We start from the raw sequence: 21,887 nt of genomic DNA, 5'->3' as shown, positions 1-21,887 counted from the left end.
TGGACGTGTTTCTGAGACCACCAGAGATGGGAGGGATCTGCAGGCCATGGCAGAGCCAAGCCCCCTGTCCCACCTCCCACTGCGGCTGGGGCCACGCTCACCTTGGGGGCGTCCAGGGTGTACTGGGGGATGTGGTGCTCCAAGCCAGGGCAATAGCTGTGGCCTTGCGCCCGGAGCGTCAAGCACCAGGATGGGCACACCGTGCAGTCCTCTTCGATGTTGTTGTAGCTTCGCAGGACCTGTGGGATGACCACACCCACGACCGCGGTGTCTGACCTGGTGGGGCACCCCAGCCTGCCCCCTGAGCTGCAGGAACCCTACATGGGGTCCAGGGGGAGGGGCCCCTGGGAAGACAGTGGGGGAACCACAGCCATAGCAGCCCCTCCCGCTGTGCGCCAGGCCCCGCATTGGACACGCAGCACCAAGCAGTCAGCAAACACGCTCTCTAATCCTCCAGCAGGACGAGGGTGGGGCTGGGATGTGAAAGCAGCATTCATCCTGCAGGAATGTGCCCAGAGAGCACTGGCCAATAGAAACAGAATGCAAGCCGCAAGTGCGAGCCGCAAACATCATTTTAAATGTTCTAGTAGCCACATCGACAAGGTAAAACACATAAAATTTATTTCAACAATATATTTTATTTAACTGAGTAGATCCAAAATCATATTGTTTCGACATTATACCTACATATACATATATGTGTGTGCATGCTTAGTCGCTCAGTTGTGTCTGACTCTTTGAGACCCCAGGACTGTAGCCCACCAGGCTCCTTTGTCCATGGGATTTTTCAGGCAAGAATACTAGAGTGGGTTGCCATTTCCTCCTTCAGGGCAATCTTTCTGACCCAGGGATTGAACCCACCTCGCTACGTCTCCTACATTGGCAGGCAGGTTCTTTACCACTAGCACCACTTTGGAAGCCCGTATATATCTGTGTGTGTATGTATTATTGTTGTTCAGTTGCCCAGTCATGTCTGACTTTTTTCGACCCCATGGACTGTAGCACTCTAGGTCTTCCTGTCCCTTACCATCTCCCAAAGTTTGCCCAAGTTCATTGCATTGGTGATGCCATCACATACATATATATATATACATACATATACATATATCTATGTGTGTGATGCATATAGATGGTGGCATTGGGCTTCCCAAGTGGCTCAGTGTGTAAAGAATCCACCTGCAATGTAGGAGAAGCAGGCAGATGTGAGTTCAATCCCCGGGTCAGGAAGATCCCCTGGAGGAGAGCATGGCAACCCACCAGTATTCTCGCCTGGAGAATCCCATGGAGAGAGGAGCCTGGTGGACTACAGTCCATGGGGTTGGAAAGAGTCAGACACTACTGAAGTGACTGAGCTCGCACGCACGCACATGATGGCATCACCATACATGGGGCATATATATGTGAGGAAGGAGGCATTTTGCATACTTTTTGTGCAAAGTCCTAGAAATCAGCGTCTTTTCCCTTGACAGTGTGTCTGTTTGGACTAGACACAATTCAAGAGCTCAGTGGCCACACGTGGCTGGTGGTTGGCATATCGGACAGCTTAGGACTGCAACCTGTAGCCTAAAAGTCTGACGAGCTCAGCCAAGCCAGACATCCACAGCCTCACTCCTACAAACTTCTGAGTTCCCACACAGCCAAGATATTGGAACAGAGGCAACTAAAGACTCAGCTTTGGAAAAACTTCTCCAAAGTTTGGATACGCTCCCAAGTTTATAGATGAAAAGACAGCTCAGGGGTCTATACACTAAGGGAGGAGCCCAAGGTCACAGAGCTGGTGAGGGACCCTGATCTGGACTGTGCAGCCCTGCTCTTCCCTCAGCCCCAGCACCCGGCCATCGGGCGAGAACAGCAAGGTGGGCAGAGCAGAGAAGGAGGGGAGGGGAGGACGGGCTGGAAACGAGAAGGGAGCGACGCGTCTGGGGCTGAGAGGCTGAACTGGCCACCTGGTCAGGGGAAGACGGATGAGAAGCCCCTTCCTACACGCACGTAATTACTGGGTGCCCCAGGCTCTGTCCCCCCAGGGCGGAGGTCCTGCCCTCGGCTCTTCCAGAAGGACCACTTCCTACCTCAAGGACTAGCGAGAGGTCAGGAGCCCCCCCAGCCAGGAGGCCCAGGAAACTACGTGCACCAGAATTTTCCAAAGGGCTTGAGCCCCACTGAGCTCTCCCTCCAGAGAGGGTGGGAGGCACACGTGAGGGAGACATAATCAGCTGGGCCAAGAAGCCCCTCAGTCAAGGCAGGACATGAACCTGGGAGAAAGACAGACCACCAAGGCCAAAGTCCAGCCAAGGAGGCAAGGAGAGGAGGGAGCAGAGCCCGGCACAGAGAGCATGGGTCCCACCTCACCCCACCCTCCCCTCCGACTCCACACCCTGCCGTTCAGGCTCCAGGGCAGAGAATCCACCTTCCCCTGTCCCGTGTGCCCCCACACACCTTATAGACGGCAAAGGCTTCAAGCTCCACGGCATACAGGCCATTGGGGTGAGGTGGCTGGAAATGCAGGCGCAGGGCTGTGGACTTGAGAGGGGGCACATCGCAGGTGTTTGGGGTCACCCAGAAGGGGCAGTCAGCCCTGCGCGTCCAGGCCACGGTGATCTTGCCATTGGTATGGTTCATCAGGCACAGGGGGACGGGGCTGGGGTCCTTGGGCCTGGGGCAGGCACCAAAATCCACCTCGACAGGCTCAATGCTGACGGGCGGGGGAAAGATGGCCACGTCATTGGTACCGTCGAAGAAGTACTCAGTCATTGGGGGGATGAGGGGATACTGCGGGGCCGGTATGTCCTCCAGGTCCTGCGTGGGAAGAGCCGGGTTGGTGGGGGCCAGTTCTCCAGCCGCTGCCCCTCATCTCTGTGCTCCTTTCTGGAAAAGGCTACAAGAGCTCCACACGTCACACCCCCTGACTACGAACAATGCCCACGGCACTGCGGATCGCGGGACTGCCCAAGGATTGCTAGAGAAGGGTGGGGTGTGAACCTGGGAGGGTGGACAGCCCCCCGGGGTCCCAGAGGGACACATCGAACCTCAACGGGGATCATCAGGGCACCGTTCTTATCCTGCTCCAGCTTCCTCTCCCTCAGCATGACGCCCAGGATGTCGGGCGGATAGAACGTCAGGCCCCGTGCCAGGTTCGTGCGGTACCATGTGAGATGCTGAGGCCGGAGGATGGCTGGCTTGGTGCTCTCCGAGTGGCATGTCCCAATCAGGTCCAGGAACAGTGGGTCCTACGACATTTTCTGTGTGAGCTTAGATTTCAGCCTCCACTCGCCACCCTGGCCAGAGACTGGCTTCATCAGGGCACAGCGTGTACCACCTGGTCTGGGGGCCCGGGTGGGGGTTGTCATCTCAAGGCTCTCTGCCCTGCACGTGCTACGTGGGGTGAGGACCAAAGTCCCAGCCTGGCAGCAGTGAGGGCAAGACTGGCCTGCCCACCTGGCTCGAAGTGAGCCCCCGCCTGCCCCTAGCCAACCACTGGCTCTGAAAGCCAAGCCAGGGGCCCTGGAGGAGAAAGCCGTGCAAGTTCCAGAATACAGGTGACTGAGCACTGAGCCCTGTCCTCATGACTGGGCCTTGGATCGGCCTCTCCAGCACCTAGAGGAGCCCCTCCTCATCCCTCCCCGGCAGGTCACCTGGTGGTGGATGAGACAGGCCACCCGCCGGCAGTAGATGATGGGTTGAGTGGGCTGGAAGACACAGTAGAGGGTCATGCGGGCCTTGCCCACCAGGGTCCCAAAGGCAGGTCTGATGCTGAAGACGCTCTCCTGACAGTCGATGTCAAAGTGGAAGTAGGCCGTGCAGTCCGACTTGTTCTCCATCCACAGGGACTGCTCCGAGCGGGTCCCGAGGTTGACCCAGCTGAAGTCGACGCAGTGATGCTGCAGTGACAGGTCAGGACCTGGGCGGAGGAGGCGGGGGGTGGGGTGGGGGGGGGTGTGCTGTGAGTGGGCCTGGCCACCTGGCCACCTGGGGGGGTCTCCAAGGGTCCCACCGATGGGAGGCAGTGCTGCCTGGAGACAGTAAGATTGGGTTGGAAAGGCCTGGCACCCCAGTGGCCTGAGCAGATCGCCAGGTGACGGGGGTGGGGGGATGGGGGGTGGCGGTGGGGGGGGTTGGGAGGAGGGGGTGGGGGGTGAGTATGGGAACCGTATCTCCAGGTGACCTTAACTGATTCCTAGCTGAGCCCACCAGGGGGCAGCAGACACCCAGGCTAAGGGTAGGGAGGCCCCGGGCATCTGGGAGCAGATGGTTGTCAGTTGTAAGCAGGGGCTGCTCCAGTCTCTGGAGGCAGGGCCGTGACCTGGGACTGCCAGTACCTCTACAGAAACCAACGACTTTGAGCTGGGTCTGGGAGGCACAGCCAGAGGGCACGATGAACAAGTAGTCCATGGTCCTGGCGTCCAAGGTCTCGGGGTGGAAGAACACCGACACGAATCTCTTCTCTCCGGGGGGCACGATGCCGTGGGCAGTGGGGCACGAGAAGGCCTGGTCTTTGACCAGCATGTCTGGGGCCACTTCGATCCTGAAGGGGGCACTCACCTGTGGGGCCAGGGAAGGTCCGGTTACAGGGTGGAGTGGTCTGTCATCACCAAGGTGCCCCGCTGAAGCTCTGCCTCTGCCTCGGTCATCAGCTTCGATTGTAGAGCAAGGCTGCCTCGGCCCAGAGGAGGGAAGGGGCTGAGCCGTGTGCCCTGCGCTGGGACTGCCCAGAGCGGGTACCTCTGCCTTGTCCCAAAGGTACCACGAGGGCTAGCAGTGGTCCTGGAATCAGGACACCTGAGGGCTGGTCTTGGGGTTGTTCTGGGGGGGGGGGGGGGTCACGGGATAGTCCAGCCCAGCCCCCAGTTGAGATGATGGGGGGACCCCTGTCGACACGAGCGTATCAACAGACGTAGGTATGCGAGGCTTGCAGCATGCGGTACAGGGAGTGGGTGTTAGGTGCACCCGGGCCTGTGGTCCCTGAGCCCCGCCCCCACGCCCCCGCCCCGCCCCCACGCCCCCCGCGTGCGCAGGACACGTACTGCTGATGGGTTATAGAGCTTGATCTGCCTCTCGGCGGTGCAGCCCACGGCAATGGAGCCAAAGTGCAGCACTTTCTGGAAGCCCTCGGCATCCTGGTCCTCCGGGTTCCTCTGCTTTATGCTCACCAGCAGCTGGGCGCATTTGGCTGGGCAGAGAGAGTGGACAGCCTTGGGGAGAAACCCACCAGGGCCTCTGTGGCCCCAAACAGAATAGCCCCTTCGAGGAAGACACGGGTCACCAGGGAAACACTGGTCTGTGGCACCAAGGGAAGCAAAGAGATGACAGAGCCTGTGGGGCTCGGCAAAGGGCGGGAGGCTGATGGAGGTCCCTTGGGGGCCAGGCCAGGGAGGGGGTGGGGGGAAGCACACTGGAGGCTTTGTTTCCCAGGGAGGTGCGGCGGGGGGCTCTGGGGACGAGTGAGAGGTCGGGCCTCACCCACAGCCTGCAGCTGGATGCTGCTCTTCTGCTTGCTGCCGTCCCCATACCAGCACGTGGCCTGAGCATCATAGATGACAGCCATCAGGGGCTGGAAGGTCACCTTGATCCGGCAGGCCTGGCCTGGTTCCAGCAGCCCCGTGGTCGGCAGCATCTGGAATGGGCTGGGGGACTCCCAGGTGAAGAAGGTAGACAGGTCCCTGGGGGTGGGACCCGGTGGGGGAGATGCGGATCAGAGCCACTTTGCCCCCTCTGACCACTGCCCCTACTTTAGAAAGGTAGAGATGCCCCCTTTACTCCCACACCCCATTCCACACCCCACACACCGGTCTCTCCTGCTCCCAGGAATCCTCCTCCCAGTTGTCGCACTTCCCACCTCCAAGCCTCAGCCTCTGCCCTCACCCTGCATTTTCCAGGCAGAACCAGGCCTCGGCCATGTCCCCCATGGCGCACATGGGCAACTGCAGGGACGGTGGGCAGATCAGATTGTGGCAGGGCAGGGTGGCTCTCAAGTCCACACAGAACATCCCCTCCGCTTTCTCAAGCCACAGCTGGTCCACATACTCCTTCTGCGGTGTGTGGGGGCGGGGGGGAGAGGCAGAGGCAGTGACTGATCAGTGTATCCGGGTGGTACCCACCTCCCCCTGGCCCTGGCCATCTCCCCAACATAACCGTGGAGGGCTGGGCCAGGCCATGGCCCTCCTCCTTCTCAGTCTCTGAAGACAAGGTCAGTTACTTGAGCTGTAGTGCCATCTTGGTCTCAGAGATATGGGGCCTCTTTGTGAGGGACAAAGTTTTGGGAGAATATTTTGAGAGCAGGAAGAAGCCAAGGAATACAGGGCTTTCTGATGGCCAACAGAGTAGCGCAGCCTTCCCTGCTGCCCCCACCGCCCCGCCACCCCACACATCCAACCGGAAGCCCCTTCTGTCTAATGAGTTCTGGCTCCAAGTGGTAGGATGTGGGTGTGGTGGTTGGGTTCAGGGGGGCTCCTCACTGCTCTGCCCTGGCCCCCTGCTCCGAGGTCACTGTGCCCATGTCCCTCCCTGTCCTCCACTTGCCACGGCAGGCCTTACCTTCTCCAGAGGGCGGAAGATGACGGGGAGTGAGAGGGCTAGGCCTGGGCTCAGGAAGATGGGCTGGGGGACAACCGTGAAGAAGAACTTGGTCTTGGGGGGCCTGTGGGAGGGAGCCAAGGAATACACACTTTGGGATCAGAAAACTAGAAGAGGCAGAAAGATTAGGGGAGACCCTGGAAAGCTAAGCAGCTGGTGGGACTGTGGAAGGGGAAACACAGGGGTTATGTCCCAGTAGGAATTGCCTCTCGCGTGCCACCATTTTTATCCCAAACCTTCACTCCAGGACGGAGCGCTGAAGGGAAAGATACAGGAGCGGACTTCCCTGGTGGTCCAGTGGTTAAGGGCCCACCTGCTAACGCAGGGGATGCGGGTTCCATCCCTGGCCTGGGGAGATCCCACATGCTGTGGGGGGCAACTAAGGCTGTGCCCCCACAGCTACCGAGGCCCCGCTCTGCAGCGAGAGGGGCCGCTGCATGGGGCCGCCCGCGCACCGCAGCTAGAGAGTGACGCCTGCTCGCCGCAAGTGGAGAGGAGCCCACGCAGCAACGAAGACCAGCACAGCCGAGAGTGAATGAATAAATAGACAAAATTACTAAAAAAAAAAAAAGACAATACTGCCAAAAACTCTATACCAGTAGGTTCAGATAAAATAAACACATTTCTAGGAATGTATAATTGACCAAAAGTTACTCAAGAATTATACATTTTGTGGCCACCCTAACCTAAAATTATCCAAAAAATTGAATAAATAGTCAAAGAACCATCCCACAGAGAAGAGACCAGGCCAGATGGCTTTGCAGCAAGCAGCATGGAGCACTTGATAATTCTAGCCTTGTCTTCCCAACAACAGAAAACAAGGAAACCCTCCCCAAAATACTCTGTGAGTCTATCATAATGTTGTTATCAAAACCTGACAGTTATGAGAAGAAAGGAAAATTACAGGCCAGTACCAGCCATAAACAAAATATTGGCAAAAACAATTTAGCAATGTGTATAGAAAGAATACTCAATCATGAACAAGCTGGGTTTATTCTAAGAATACACCATTGGTTTAACATTGGGAAAAAAAAAAAAGTGTGGGGATGGATTTTCCTGATGATCCAGTGGTTGGGAATCCTCCTGCCAATGCAGGGGACATGGGTTCAATCCCTGGTTTGGGAAGATTCCACATGCCTCGGGGCAACTAAGCCTGTGGGCCACAGTTACTGAACCCTGTGCGCCCCAGAGCCTACGCGCTGCAACAAGAGAAGCCCCCCGCTCACAGAAAGTGTATGTACAGCAACAAAGACACAGCACAGCCAAAAAATAATTAATTTTTTTAAAAATCAGGGGATTTCTCTGGCAGTTCAGTGGTTAAGACTCCAAATTTCCATTGCAGGGGGTGCAGGTTAGATCCCACATGCCCTGTGGTGCAGCCAAAAAAAAGAAAATTAAAAATCATTTAATGTAATTCACCGTATTGACAAATCAAGAGAGAAAAAAACAAATGACCATCTCAATAAAGAAAAACATTAAATAAACTTCAACATATGTTTATGACAAAAACTCTCAGCAACCTAGGAATAGAAGGGAACTTCCTTAACCTGATAAAGTCTAAAAAAAGAAGAAAAAAAAACAACTACAGGAAACATGCAAATTAATGGTGAAACACTGGAATCTTTCACGTTGAGATCATGAGCAAAACAAGGATGTCTTCTATAACCACTTCTGTTCAGCACTTTCCTTTTCAATAGTGCAGGAAGGAAAGACAAAGAAAGAAAAGATATGGGATTGGAAAGGGAGGGAAAAAAATGCCATTTTCATTTAAGATATGAACATGTACATGGAAGACAGAATTAACAAACACATCATTAGAATTAACAAGAGAATTTGCCAAGGTTGCTGGGCACAAGGGTGTGGACAAAGCATCTATATTTTTAAAAAATGACTTTCTAAAAAACCAGCAACAAGCAGAAAAATAAAACAACTTTAAAAGATATACTCAACATCACTAAAAATTTAAAACACTTGGGTATAATTCTAACTAAAGATGTGTAAGACATCTATGGAGAAAATTTTACATTTTACTGAAAGACATGAAAGAAGACCTAAAGAAATATAGAGAGGCACCATGTTCATGACTCAATTTGTAATGATGTCAATTCTCCCCAAATTGATCTATGTGTGTATGCCTGTGTGCTCAGTCACTTCAGTCATGTCCAACTCTTCAATCCTATAGACTGTAGGCTCCTCTTGTCCATGGGATTCTCCAGGCAAGAATACTGGAGTGGGTTGCCAATGCCCTCCTTCAGGGGATCTTTCCGACCCAAGAATCAAACCCGTGTCTCCTGCGTCTCCTGAATTGCAGGCGGACTCTTTACCCCACTGAACCACCTGGAAAGCCTAAATTGATCTATATGTTCAACTAAATCCTAAACAAAATCTTAAAAGGTTGTCTACGTGCATCTATTTAAGTTGATTTGAAGACATTTATGAAAGTTAAAAGGTCCAATGAGAGCCAAGACAATCTTAAGAAAGAATGAAGTTGGAGGACTTAAACTACAAGATAATCAAGACTTATTATAAGCTTATTATAGAACTTATTATAAGCTTTAATAATCAATTCCAGATGATATTTATTGGCCCAGGGAGAGATAAATAGAGCAAGGGAACAAAACAGGATTCAGAAATGGTTCCTACATGTATGGACACTTGATAAACATCAGTGGTAGGGAGATCATAAGGCAAAGTATAAAATTTTCAATAAATGGTGCTGGGACAACTGGAAATTGATTTGAGAGGAAAAAAAGTCACTGAATCCCTACTTCAAACCATTCACAAAAATCAATTCCATGTAGATAAAAGACAAATATGAAAGGCAAAATTATAATGTCTTTAGAAGATACTATAGGAGAAAATCTTCATGAACTAGATAAGGGTAGAGAAGAACTTGCAGGTATCAACCATAAAAGAAAAAATATTGGTACATTTGATTCCTTTGAAATTAAGAATGCCTTTTCTTCAAAATACATGATAGAAGAAAAGACAAATCACAAGGTGGGAGAAGATATTCACAACACATAACTGACAAAGAATTAGTATCTTCAATAAGAACATCTATTAAAAAAAGACAGTCTACAAAGAACATGTAAAGATAGCTAGCAGGTACATGAAAAGATGCTCAACATTGCTAATTATTAGAGAAATGCAAATCATAACAACAAGATATCACCTTGCACTATTATCAAGAAGTCTACAAATAACAAACGTTGGCAAGGATGTGGAGAAAAGGGGACCTTTGTATACTAATGGTAGGAATATTAACTGGTCTGCCATCCTGGAAAACAGTATGGAGGTTCTAAAAACACTAAAAATAGGACTACCATATGATCTAGCAATTCCACTCCTCTGCATATATCCAGGAAAAAAAAAAAAAAAACAAGAAAAATACTAATTGGAAAAGATACATGTACCCCAATGTTCATAGCAACACTGCTTACAATAGCCAAGATACTGGAGCACCCCAAGCAACCATCAGCAGACAAATAGGTCAAGAAGATGTGGCATACACACACACACACACACGCACATACACACTCACAATGGAATATTACCCAGCCACAAAAAAATAATGAAATCCAGCAACATGGGTGGACCTAGAGAATATTATGGTTAGTGAAGTAAGTCAGACAAAGACAAATACTACATGATATCACTTGTATGTGAAATCTAAAAACTAAAACAAACCAATGTCTATAGCAAAGCAGAAACAGACTCAAAGACACAGAAAACAAAGTAGTTGTTACCAGTGGGGAGAGGGAAGTGGGAAGGGGCAAGATCAAGATAGGCGTATGGGGTTAAGAGAAACAAACTACCAAATTTAAAATAGATAAGCAGGACTTCCCTGTTGACACAGTGGATAAGAATCTGCCTGCTAATGCAGGGGACACAGGTTCCATCCCTGCTCTGGAAAGATTCCTCATGCCTAGGAGCAACTAAGCCCTCATGCCACAACTACTGAGTCCGCACTCTAGAATCCTCGAGCCGCAACTACTGAGCCCATGTGCCTACAGCCTGAGAAGCCACTGCAATGAGAATCCCAAGCACTGCAGTGAAGAGTGGACCCCGCCTGACGCAACGAGAGAAAGCCCATGCAAAGCAACAAAGACCCAGCACAGCCAAAAATAGAATAAGTAAATAAACCTAAACTTAAAATAATAAAATAAAAGTTAGGCAACAAGGATATCCTGCATAGCACAGGAAATGATAGCCATTATCTTGTAATAACTTTTAAGGGAGTATATAATCTATAGAAGTACTCAATCATTATGCTATACAGATGAAATTCATATAATATTGCAAATCAGCTACATTTTAATTCTTTTTGAAAAATGAAAAAAAGATAATCTAACAGAAAAATGGGCACAGACTTAAACAGGAATTTCACAAACGAAATGGCCAATAAGATAGGAAAAAACACTTAATTGTAATAGAAATCAGAGAAATGCAAATTAAACCTACAACAAATTAGCATTATTGGCAACAAATTTAAGTCTAAAGAATATCAATTGTTGGTAAAGATAAAGAGGAATGGGAATACTCATATGTGGCTGGTGGGAATATAAATGGATATAAGTACTTTGGAAACGAGTTTGGCAAACATGTACAAACATCTGTAAGAAGCAAACATGTACATGTTCTAAGTCACAGTAGTTCTATTCCTTTGTATCTACCCAAGAAAAACCTGAACTTGTGCAATAGCTGAACAATGTTGCTAACAGTCTCAGACTTCAAACAACCAAAATGTTCCTCAGCAGAAGAATGCACAAACACATAGAAGCATACATTGAACTATTACTCTGTGATTAAAAAGGATAAACTATGTATGCATGTGGATGAGTCTTATGAATATAACTGAGCTATGACCAACCTAGACAGCATATTAAAAAGCAGAGACATTACTTTGCCAACAAAGCTCCATACAGTCAAAGCCATGGATTTTTCAGTAGTCATGCATGGATGTGAGAGATGGACCATAAAGAAGGCTGAGCGCCGAAGAACTGATGCTTCTGAATTGTGGTGCTGGAGAAAACTCTTGACAGTCCCTTGGACAGCAAGATCAAACCACTTACTCTTAAAGGAATTCAATCCTGAATATTGGAAGGACTGATGTTAAAGCTGAAGCTCCAGTACTTTGGTCACCTGATGTGAAGAGCTGAATCACTGGAAAAGACCCTGATGGTGGGAAAGGTTGAAGACAGGAGGAGAAGGGGGAGACAGAGAATGAGGTGGTTGGAAGGCTCATCAACTCAATGGACATGAGTTTGAGCATTTGTGAGATAGTGAAGGACAGGGAAGCCTAGCATGCTGCAGTCCATGGGGTTGCAAAGAATCAGATATGACTTAGTGACTGAACAACAACAACAAAAGTATATCATGTTATCCCACTTACATAAAGTTCATAAGAAAAGCAGGTAAACAAACTATATCATTTAGGGATGCAAACATAAGTGGCAAACCCTTTTGAGAAAAACAAGAAAATCATTATCATGAAAGTCAGAACAGTGGTTACCTTTACCAGTAGGGAAAGTGTTCCAGTGCTGGGGGGACACATGATGAGAGAAGGTGAGCTTCAGACACTGTTATTACTCCATTAATTAACCTGGTCACATGGGTTCCACTTTCAACAACTGTTCAAACTATACATGTTCTATACACTCTTTTGGTTTTGTATGACTTTTGTTTTAAAAGTGGCTGCCTTGGGGGTTTGAGGGCTCAGGGACTTAGTCTCTGATCCCTCATATTGGTACCTGTATTTTATCTTCTGGATTTTCAAGGAGAGATTTTTCAGAACCAGGTTTTTGGTGATCTCCTTCCCCAACACCCAGCCTTTCCACTGTAGCTCCTCAGCCACCTCAATGTCCCAGACGACCCTCTTCTTCACTTTCTCCTGCTTCTTTGGGAAGCACATCTGAGTATCCATGGAGCTGGCAGGCTGTCCGGTTGGCAGGGAGAAAGGAGAGAAGACTTCAAAGACCCAGAGAATGGGCTAAGATCGCCCCAGCTCTAGAAGGTAATGAATTACACCACTCCTTGTCCCATGGGGGATGGTCTGGAGAGAGAAGGTGAGAGGCAGGGAGGCCCTGGAGTCTGATATTACCTCTTCTGAGGTCACTGGAATGGCTTTCCAACTAGATTCCCTGAGACACTGCCCCTGAAGCCTTCCCCAGACCACTCTGTCAGCCACTTAACCCAGCACACTCAGCAGCCTTAGCTGGCCTGTTCTGTTCCCCAGCGGGCCCTCAGACACCGCTCGGTTCAGATGCTGCCTTCTCCTCCTCATCCTCCCCATCCTACCCCTTCTCTGCAGAAGCCTGTAGAGAACTTCTCTAAGACGTCCCTCGTTGGAACTTCTCCAGGGCACAGGGATATTCCACCGTTTCCTCTCCCATCCCTCACCTGGCTGGTGGAACAGAGGACAGAGCCAACTTGCCTGGGGCCAACCCACACCCGATGCCTTGGCTTTGAGGTCACTCCAAGCACTTCTCCTAAGGATGCTAGAGGTTCACTGTACCAACACTCCTTGTCTGTAACAGCAAATCCTTTCACAGGCTGATCCCTAACCCTTAACTATCTGAGGAGGGAGGGGAATGGAAAACTTCTGCGGCAGCAAGATGGCAGGAGGAACCAGGTGCCTCTTCCTACCATTCATGGCAGTGAATGTAAATTCACTGCCATTTTCCTTTAACTTTGACCAAGTATTGTTTTTACATCACTATATAAGGGAGGCTCAGCATGCTGCAGTCCGTGGGGACACAACTTAGCAGCTGAGCAACAACAAAGGGTAAATGTATGTGTTTAACAGATATGTGTTTCACTACCTATGATGCACCAGACACTGTAGAGATTAGTGCCAGGCCTATAATAGTGAACAAGACCATCAAATCCTTTCTCTCTTGGAGCTTACATCTCGGTTTCAAAATATACAGAGTGTCAGATGGCCTGAACTGCCCACGGAGGAAAGGTGACATGGGTGACCGAGGGTCATTTATTATAAACATCAGCTGATGCATCAATCAGTCCAACCAGAAAAACAGAAGCCCCTCTGGGTGTTTAAAATAAGGAGTTCAATGCACAACCAGCGGCTAGTGAAGTAACCTCAAAGTTAACAACATCAAGAAGCTGCCACCAGGGATGTCTCCGGTGGTCCAGTGGTTGAGAATCAGCCCGCCAAAGCAGGGGACATGGGTTTGCTCCCTCGTCTACAAAGATTCCACATGTCGAGGAGCAACTAAGCCCATGTGCCACAATTACTAAGCCCGTGCACCTAGAACATGGGCTCCACAATAAGAGAAACTACTGCAATGAGAAGCCCATGCACCACAACGAAGAGCAGCCCCCTGCTCACTGCAACTAGAGAAAGCCCATGTGCAGCAACAAAGACCCAACACAGCCAAAAAGAAATAAACAAATTAATTTAATATAATTTTACAAAGAAGATGCCACTGTACACAAGTGAGGGGAAGAGGTGGGGTTCTCAGAACCCAGAGCACTGTCTGGTGCCGATGGGAGTCACAGAGAGATGCCGACCGAGACGCTGTCAAAAGCAGAGATTCACCCCTCCTCTTACCTTCCAGTCTCCAGCCAGCTCAGAGCAGAGTGGGGAAGGGCCTTGAATGAATCTGTGTGCAAACTGGCCTGGAACGGCACAGATGCAGGGGAGAGATGACCATGGTCCACAGGGAGGCAGATGCAACCAGCATCACATCTAAGTCAACCCGAGAGCTCCCACATGATACAGACACATGCTGCACAAAACGCAGTCGGACCCCTATGTTACCTCCCTAGACGAGCACCGGCCACCCTGACCCAGTGCTGTCAGAGAGAGCCCTGAGAGCTGCAAAAAAGCAAACAACATGCACCCATTGGACAAAGGCAAAGCCCTAGGCATCAAGATCAGAAGACCTTTGTGAAGGAAGAGAGAACTACAGGCTACTCTTATCAGCCGCAAACTCCCATCTCGCCGACATTCTTCTCCTCTCCGCCATCATGCTCACAGCTGCCACCGCTCCAGTTGGCCTGGGGCTCTGTGTATTCCATCCCTCCGTCTAGTAATGGGGTTGGGACAGGAGAGAGGGGCCCTCCCAGATTCCGACCCCTGGCGCCCTGCTGCCCATCCACCCCGCTCGGCCCCACAGGCGTCCTCACAAAGGCACTGGCGTTGCTGCTGCCGGAGGCACTTATGGCCATGCTGCTGCCAGTGATGGTGGGAAAGGCCACCGTGCTGGCACTCAGGCACGATCCGGAGTTCATGGTGCAGTCCCCGCTGTCCCTAGTCCTCATGAGGAGGCTGAGGGCTGCTTCAATGAGCATCGGGTGCCGGGAACACAAGTCCGAAGGAAGCTCTCTGGCTAAGCCAAGAGTTCCTGCCAGTCAGGAGCTGGAAAGAGACCAGAGAGGAGACAGGAGGGGCATGAGAAAGAGACATCAATGGAGAAGACTCACCATGGGCACTGTGATCATGGAGGAGTTGCCTGCTCCCGAGCTCTGGCAACAGGTGTGAAGTGGCACGTGAGGAACGAGCCTGAATACAAGACCCAGGGCTTTGCCTGGGAGCCTAGAGGCTCACCATTCAGGAAAGGCCATTTGGAAAAGGGAACTGGGGATGAGGCCCATGCAGCACTGCTCTCCACAGCCACACGTGGCATTTCTCAGTAAGTCCCCAATGAGTGTCACTGAAGCATATGCATTGCTTTTACCTGGCTTTTACTCTCTACGTGTTGCCTCAGAACATGGCTGGCCTCCTCTGAGAAGAGAAATAAAGGACAAAGGAAAGGCAAATGAGACTGAAGGCTTCTTGGGCTTCTGAGTTTTTTCCATCAGCACACAACCTGTTCAGTTCAGTTGCTCAGTCATGTCTGACTCTTTGTGACCCCATGAACTGCAGCAAGCCAGGCTTCCCTGTCCATCACCAACTGCCAGAGTCTACCCAAACCCATGTCCATTGAGTTGGTGATGCCATCCAACCATCTCGTCCTCTGTCGTCCCCTTCTCCTCCCGCCCTCAATCTTTCCCAACATCAGGGTCTTTTCCAATGAGTCAGCTCTTTGCATCAGGTGGTCAAAGTATTGGAGTTTCAGCTTCAACATCAGTCCTTCCAATGAACACCCAGGACTGATCTCCTTTAGGATGGACTGGTTGGATCTCCTGGCAGTCCAAGGGACTCTCAAGAGTCTTCTCCAACACCACAGTTCAAAAGCATCAATTCTTTGGCACTCAGCTTTCTTTATCGTCCAACTCTCACATCCATACATAACTACTGGAAAAACCATAGCCTTGACTAGACGGACCTTTGTTGACAAAGTAATGTCTCTGCTTTTAATCCAGGTTTAAAGGAAGCCTTCACTGAAATGATGATTCAATCTAAGGATAAATGAATCAACCTCTAAAGCAGAGGGATCCACTGATATGCTGTGTCTGGAAATTATATGTAAATGTTATAGGCAAATTATACGCAAATTTCATGGGTATGGGCATATGCTCTTTTCCAGGGAGAGTGTCCACAGCTTTCATCAAATGCTCAAAAGGGTGCTTGGCCCTGCTTTGGACACACAAGGGTCCCAAACTGGCTCTGGCTCCATCTCAAGTTCCCCTTCCTTCTGCATATACACCCAGGTGTGGCTACCATATTTGACAGCATCAATGTACTCCTTTTTTGAACATATGTGCATTTTAAAGATTACTCAGTATCTTCCCCCACCTCTTTGAATAACAATTTCAAAAATAATAACAACTTCTAAGAACGTCTATTGAGAACTCATCATGTGCCAAGCAGTGTTGTAAGTCTTTCACATGTATTTTAATCCTTACAACAATTTATGATTAGATGTGAGTCATCTTTTATTTGGCCTGAAATTATTTATTTTCCAGTTTGGGGTTCAACCCCTTATTATAACATATTATGCTTTAGGAAACAGTTTTATGGTCGCCCTTTAGAAATTTCCACACTTCCATCAGACACTCTCCCATACCCTCCTCACCATTCATCCAGACCAAAAGATTCTGTTGATGTACTTTTTTCCTAATTGGCAACAAGTCCAAACCATCTAGGGGCTTCCCTGGTGGCTCAGTGGTGAAGAATCTGCCTGCCAAGAAGGAGATGTGGGTTCAATCCCTGGGTTGGGAAGAACCCCTGGAAAAGGAAATGGCAACCCACTCCAATATTCTTGCCTGAGAAATCTCATGGACAGAGGAGCCTGGTGGGCTACAGTCCATGGGGTCACAAAAGAGTCAGACATAACAGAGCAACTAAACAATAGCAACCAAACCCTCTGAAGGGGACTATCTTACATTCACTCACTCATTCATTCATTCACAAGGCATTTACTGAATGCCTGCTATGTACCAGTGCTAGGCACCAGACAGGACAGGCAAAGCTCCTACCTTCAGTTGGAAGTGAACATTCAGATGGAATTAAAGAGATGCAAGCTGGTGAGACAGGGAGGAAGGCCCTGTTACCTTTCTGCTGTTGGATGGCTTTTTAGTACTTACCTGGCTCAGTAACGCCTGTAACTGTAGGGGATTCTACAAACAGCCTCTGCCTCTGGAAAAAAAAAAAAAAAAAATCTCTGATCAGCATTTGTAGGGAAAAAAAGAGAGATAACAGGGTAGAAAGCTGGTCCAGACCAGGGCTTAGGGCTTAGGGAAGTGAGCACTGGTCCTGGAGCAAGAAAAGTTGGGTCCCAGCATCTGCTCCGATTCATTTGAGATGGGCAAGTTTCTCCATCTCCTCAAGCCTCAGTCTCCTCACCTGTAAAATGAAGGTTATCCTATTTCACAAAATTGACTTTAATTGTGAAAGAAACAGAATTTGAAAAAGCCCTAGGCAAACCTATGTTACTATAATTAACAATGATAACTTCCACACTAGCATGTGCTACTCTTCCAAAGACTGCAATCATTGCGAGGACACAGGGCAAGGGAGGTGTTGTTTTTCGTATCTTTTTTATATCTTGAGAACCTTAAAAAAAAAAAAAAAAAAAACCAGCTTCCTTTATTTGCCTAATTTCCAACCTAAAAATTCCTAAGATGACCAGTGTAAAAAGTGGCGGGTTGCCAAGAAAAAATAAAATATACTTAGAGCGGTTTCACTATCCTCTAAGACATCTCCAGGCTGATCTCGCCCAAGTCTTAGTCCCTCGGGGCTCTCCGAGAGACACTGAGGGGACCCCGTCACGACATCCCAAAGGAGACGGTCTCCTAAGACAGATACCTTCCTGGCCACTCGCGCGGCTCGCCTGGTCGCTGGGACCAACGCTCAGAACTCACACCGCCGCCATGCTGTCGTTTCTATAGATACGAGACGCACGAGTCACGGCGTCTCCTGATATCCCAGGGCAACGACGGCTACCCGCAGGAGTCACGGATCAGAGAAAGCGAAGACTCCGCCCAACTTCACCGTTCACCCGTATTTTTTATTCTCCAACTTTCCCTGCTGGTTGTAACTGTCTTCTACCAGTTGTTGGGACGTCCCCGAAATCTTGGCTTTAGTTGACGACCAAATTCGAAGGAGGCTAATCCAAGGACTTGTCAGAGCAGTGGGAGTCGTTTCTGTTCTTTTGTGATACCCTTTGGTGATAGAGTCAGAATCTCACCCGGAACTTCATTCTGTGATTGCAATTGTTAACTTAAAAGCAGTAGTTATTTCTTACCTGCCTGTTGCATTGCAAATGAATTCTTTTTTGCAGGTGGAAGGGAATGTCTCCTAGGCATTTTCTCCTGGCATTTCCTCCAGCCCAGCACAAAGCTAACTCTTTTGAAGGGATCTGAAGGTGGATGTTTGAAGAAGGCATTATTACACATAATATGGATTTTTGGAAGCCCACTGGTTCATTTGTTCCTATGTCCTTTGCAGGGAAGAGTCTCATTTGGTGAAGACTCCTTAGGTGACTGAAGCTGAAAATCTGAGTTCATTCATGGGCAATTAAAGATGCTTCACTACCCGGGACAATGATGGAGGGTGGATGTTAGAGGGAGAGACTCTGCGGATAAACCCAGAAAATAAACTCTCATTTTGGGAAAGTTGGAGTTTAAAGGTAAAAGATACACTTAGATGACAGTGCTGCCTTAATTGGCCTGGGAGATCACATGGCCAGAGGCTGAAATGAAGGGTCAGGCCAGAGGCCCATTACGTTATGCCAGCACAATTAGGTCTGGAGTTTTCTTGGGATCAAGGAATGTGGAACTTGGTGAGCTTTTCACTGGTTTTAACATTATTCTCAGAATAGGAAACCTGCACTTTGGACATTACCACTTCTATGTTGTTTGTGGTTTCTATAATGATTTCCTTTTTGTTTTCCTTTAAGCTCTTTTTGAAATGGTCAGCCTGACTCAGCTGAACCTGAGGAACAGGGAAAAGGACCTGTTTGTCTATTCTTAGGCCACGAAAAAGTAAGGGGCAGTAACTCTGGAGGCACGGCTCAGTGGTAGCCTCAGAAATCCCAGTGAGAAAACCCTAAGGAGATTAGAGCTAGAAAGCTTATTCCAGGAGCCACACACCCTTGTGCCTCTTCACTGAAGGAGCGTCCCTCCAGAGCTGGTCTGTCCAGTCAGTGGTGGCTTCTGGGCTTGGGACCGTGAGAGGGAATTCTTGGTTGGTCCCTTGCGGGCTCTACTTCGACAGGGTTCTGCCTGCCTCCTGGGAGCTCTGCTGATGAGTGACCTTGACTAGCATGGTGTACTCCCAGGGAGAGGCCCAAGCTGGACTTAGCCCCAGGAAGCAAAAAGCATGGAAAGGAGTGTGGCAGTGGATGAACCTGGGGAGGGGAGAGGAAGCTGGGCTTGTCTCAGAAGTCCCTCATTTCAGGATCCCAGAACCTGTAGGGAACAATGGGTGCTGGGTCCTGGGGACCATCTCCTTTGTGGGCTCAAGAAAGACAACAGGGTGGGCACTGTTTTGTTCAAGGCTGTGAACGAGGGTAGGTGATGATTCAGTACCTGGATAAAGACCAGATGTAGAAGAAAGGGAAGAAGGAGGATGGGTAGGACTCCAGTCCTCCTGGCTGGAAGCCAATGGTGATAAAGACAAAGCACATTCAGTGATTTGGGCTTCAGCACACACAAAAATATCTTTTCTAAGCTTTTTTCCCCCAATATCCCTCCCGTGAAAGACAGAAGACTTTGGGCTGGGAAATCAGACAGATCTGAGGTTAATTCATCAGGGAGACCTGACTGCCACTTACTGGCTGTGTTACCCTGGGCAGGTCCCATGACCTCTCTGAGCCTCTTCTTTTACCCTGGGGATAATTATCAAAAGGCCTACATAGGGACTGAGTGGTCAGTTATGTAAAGTATTTGATGCATGCTTTGTCAACAAAGATAGACACACACACACACATACACACACACACTAGAAGGTCACTTGCTAAATGGGTGTGTGCTCAGTTGCTCAGCTGTGCCCGACTCTTTGCAACCCCATGGACTGTATCCCACCAGGCTCTCTGTCCGTGGAATTCTCCAGGCAAGAATACTGGAATGGGTTGCCATTTCCTCCTCCAGGGATCTTCCCAACCCAGGGGTCGAACCTGCATCTCCTGTGTTTCCTGCATTGGCAGACAGGTTTTTTTTTTTTTTTACCACTGAGCAACTACGGCTTCCGAAGGTCCCTATAATTTGGCTACTCAGCTTTCTGTGCATCCTCACCTCCTCCCATCTCCCCATCTCTCTACTGCACACAGGAGAGGTAGAAAGTGTCTCTCCTCTCCACATCCTCCTCTTTTGTTTCTCCAAGAAGGAGGCTGCCTGTGGCTCTAGGGTGGAGAAAGACAAAATGACAAGCCAGGATGATCTGCTGCCCAGTTGGCAAGGCACCCAGCTCCAGTACTTGAAGACCCCTCTCCCACTTTTCTTCACCTGCAACTGTGACTCAGTTTCCAGCGTTGCTTCTGAAATCAGAAGATGTACTTAAGTTTGGGGAAGGAAATGAAGTGGTAGGTCCTCCCACAGAAGTGCCTGAGCTCCAAAATTAGTAAGGTAAATTGTATAAGCCCAGCCTGAGAGGTGAAAAGAAGACTGTAGATAAGAGGGCGTCTAGGAGCTGGCATGGAGCATTCTCTCCATTAAGCTGCCATGGCCCCCTAAAGTTGCTGGGTGTGGAGAGAATGTCAAGAGATTGATGACACCTCCAGCCTGAAAGGGCTTCTGGGATACAAATTGTCAGGGGCCGGGGAAGACTGCCATATGGCAATACAATTCAAAGGAAAGAGTTCCATTCTGCCTGGGACCCTTATAGGGTTTTCTAACTCTCCTGTGCCAACCCAAAGAACCTGTTCAACTTGCCCCCTCATTGTCCACACCAAGTGGTGAACAAGCACAAGGCCAGCAGTAGGGGAGACGGAGGGAGAAGGACATGAGGCTCAATCCTAGAAGACTAAGTTCAAGTCCTGATTCTACCATTTAAGAACTGAACAATTTGAGGCAAATGGTTAAACAGGTCAGAGCCTCACTTTCCCCATCTGTAAAATGGGGCAAACAGGGGCAGTATTCAAAATACAATTGGTACAGTATGCATACTGACCTATGAGAATGGATACCAGGGAGACTTAGAGCCAGAGCTGGGTCCTGAGAGCCCATACTGTGCCAGCCTGAACCTTTTAGGTGTCAGGTTGTGAGGTATGGAGAGCAGCCATAGTAGTGGAGAACTCTGTCAGTGACTATCTGCTAACTAGTAACAAAGTGAGTCTCTCCCAGGTGGCTCAGAGGTAAAGAATCTGCCTGCCAGTGCAGGAGCCTCAGGAGACTCGGGTTCGATCCCTGGGTTGGGAAGATCCCCTGGAGAAGGAAATGGCAACCCAGTCTAGTATTCTCACCTGGAGAATCCCAGGGACAGAGGAGCCTGGTGGGCTACAGTCCATGGGGTGACAAAGAGTTGGATATGACGGAGGGCACCCACTAACAGTACTTCCAGATTTTAACAACCAGTAGAGCTACACAGGATAATACTGGTGTACTGACTGCAAGTGAGACCTGAGGATAAATCCTACCTTACCAGCTTCTGTAGACGTGGTTATTTATTTTAAGTCAAAGCTTGAAGTTTTTCTCTCTCTCTCATTCCTTCTTATTGGTACCTACCACCATGTCTGACTGCTCTTTCCCTCTAGTCTGAGCAGGCTCCTTCTCTGTACTAGCTCTCCTAGCTGTCTTCCTCATCACCATCTCCTACAGGCTCCTGAGCTCCACGTCCTTCTGGCCAGAACCATGGACAGCTCCAGCTGACCAGCCCATCCTAGGCCATCCCCTTCCTCCTGCCTCCTCTCTCCTCTTCCCCCACCCACACCAGTGCAGAACCCTGAGGCATGAATTGAATGCAGGTCACA

General features: G+C 49.5%; 1 protein-coding gene across 1 annotated transcript in view; it reads right to left on the bottom strand.

Moving 5' to 3' along the window:
• CFAP65 (cilia and flagella associated protein 65) overlaps nucleotides 1-14,901 on the bottom strand; it is a 43,483-nt gene extending 28,582 nt beyond the window's left edge. The window contains exons 1-11 of the mRNA XM_061147975.1: nucleotides 14,728-14,901; nucleotides 12,324-12,508; nucleotides 6,532-6,634; nucleotides 5,860-6,026; nucleotides 5,458-5,657; nucleotides 5,022-5,167; nucleotides 4,317-4,539; nucleotides 3,633-3,898; nucleotides 3,027-3,227; nucleotides 2,437-2,796; nucleotides 102-239 (exon numbers count right to left, since the gene is read on the bottom strand). Coding sequence (XP_061003958.1) covers nucleotides 102-239; nucleotides 2,437-2,796; nucleotides 3,027-3,227; nucleotides 3,633-3,898; nucleotides 4,317-4,539; nucleotides 5,022-5,167; nucleotides 5,458-5,657; nucleotides 5,860-6,026; nucleotides 6,532-6,634; nucleotides 12,324-12,508; nucleotides 14,728-14,886 — 2,148 coding nt within the window. The 5' untranslated portion in view covers nucleotides 14,887-14,901. The remainder of the gene's footprint in view (nucleotides 1-101; nucleotides 240-2,436; nucleotides 2,797-3,026; nucleotides 3,228-3,632; nucleotides 3,899-4,316; nucleotides 4,540-5,021; nucleotides 5,168-5,457; nucleotides 5,658-5,859; nucleotides 6,027-6,531; nucleotides 6,635-12,323; nucleotides 12,509-14,727) is intronic.
• Between the last annotated feature and the right edge of the window lie 6,986 nt (nucleotides 14,902-21,887).

The sequence above is a fragment of the Dama dama genome, chromosome 8 (genome assembly GCF_033118175.1).
Source record: "Dama dama isolate Ldn47 chromosome 8, ASM3311817v1, whole genome shotgun sequence".
Classification (NCBI taxonomy): domain Eukaryota; kingdom Metazoa; phylum Chordata; class Mammalia; order Artiodactyla; family Cervidae; genus Dama; species Dama dama.
Note: the sequence above shows the minus strand (reverse complement) of the source record. Positions and strands in the feature narration are given on the sequence as shown.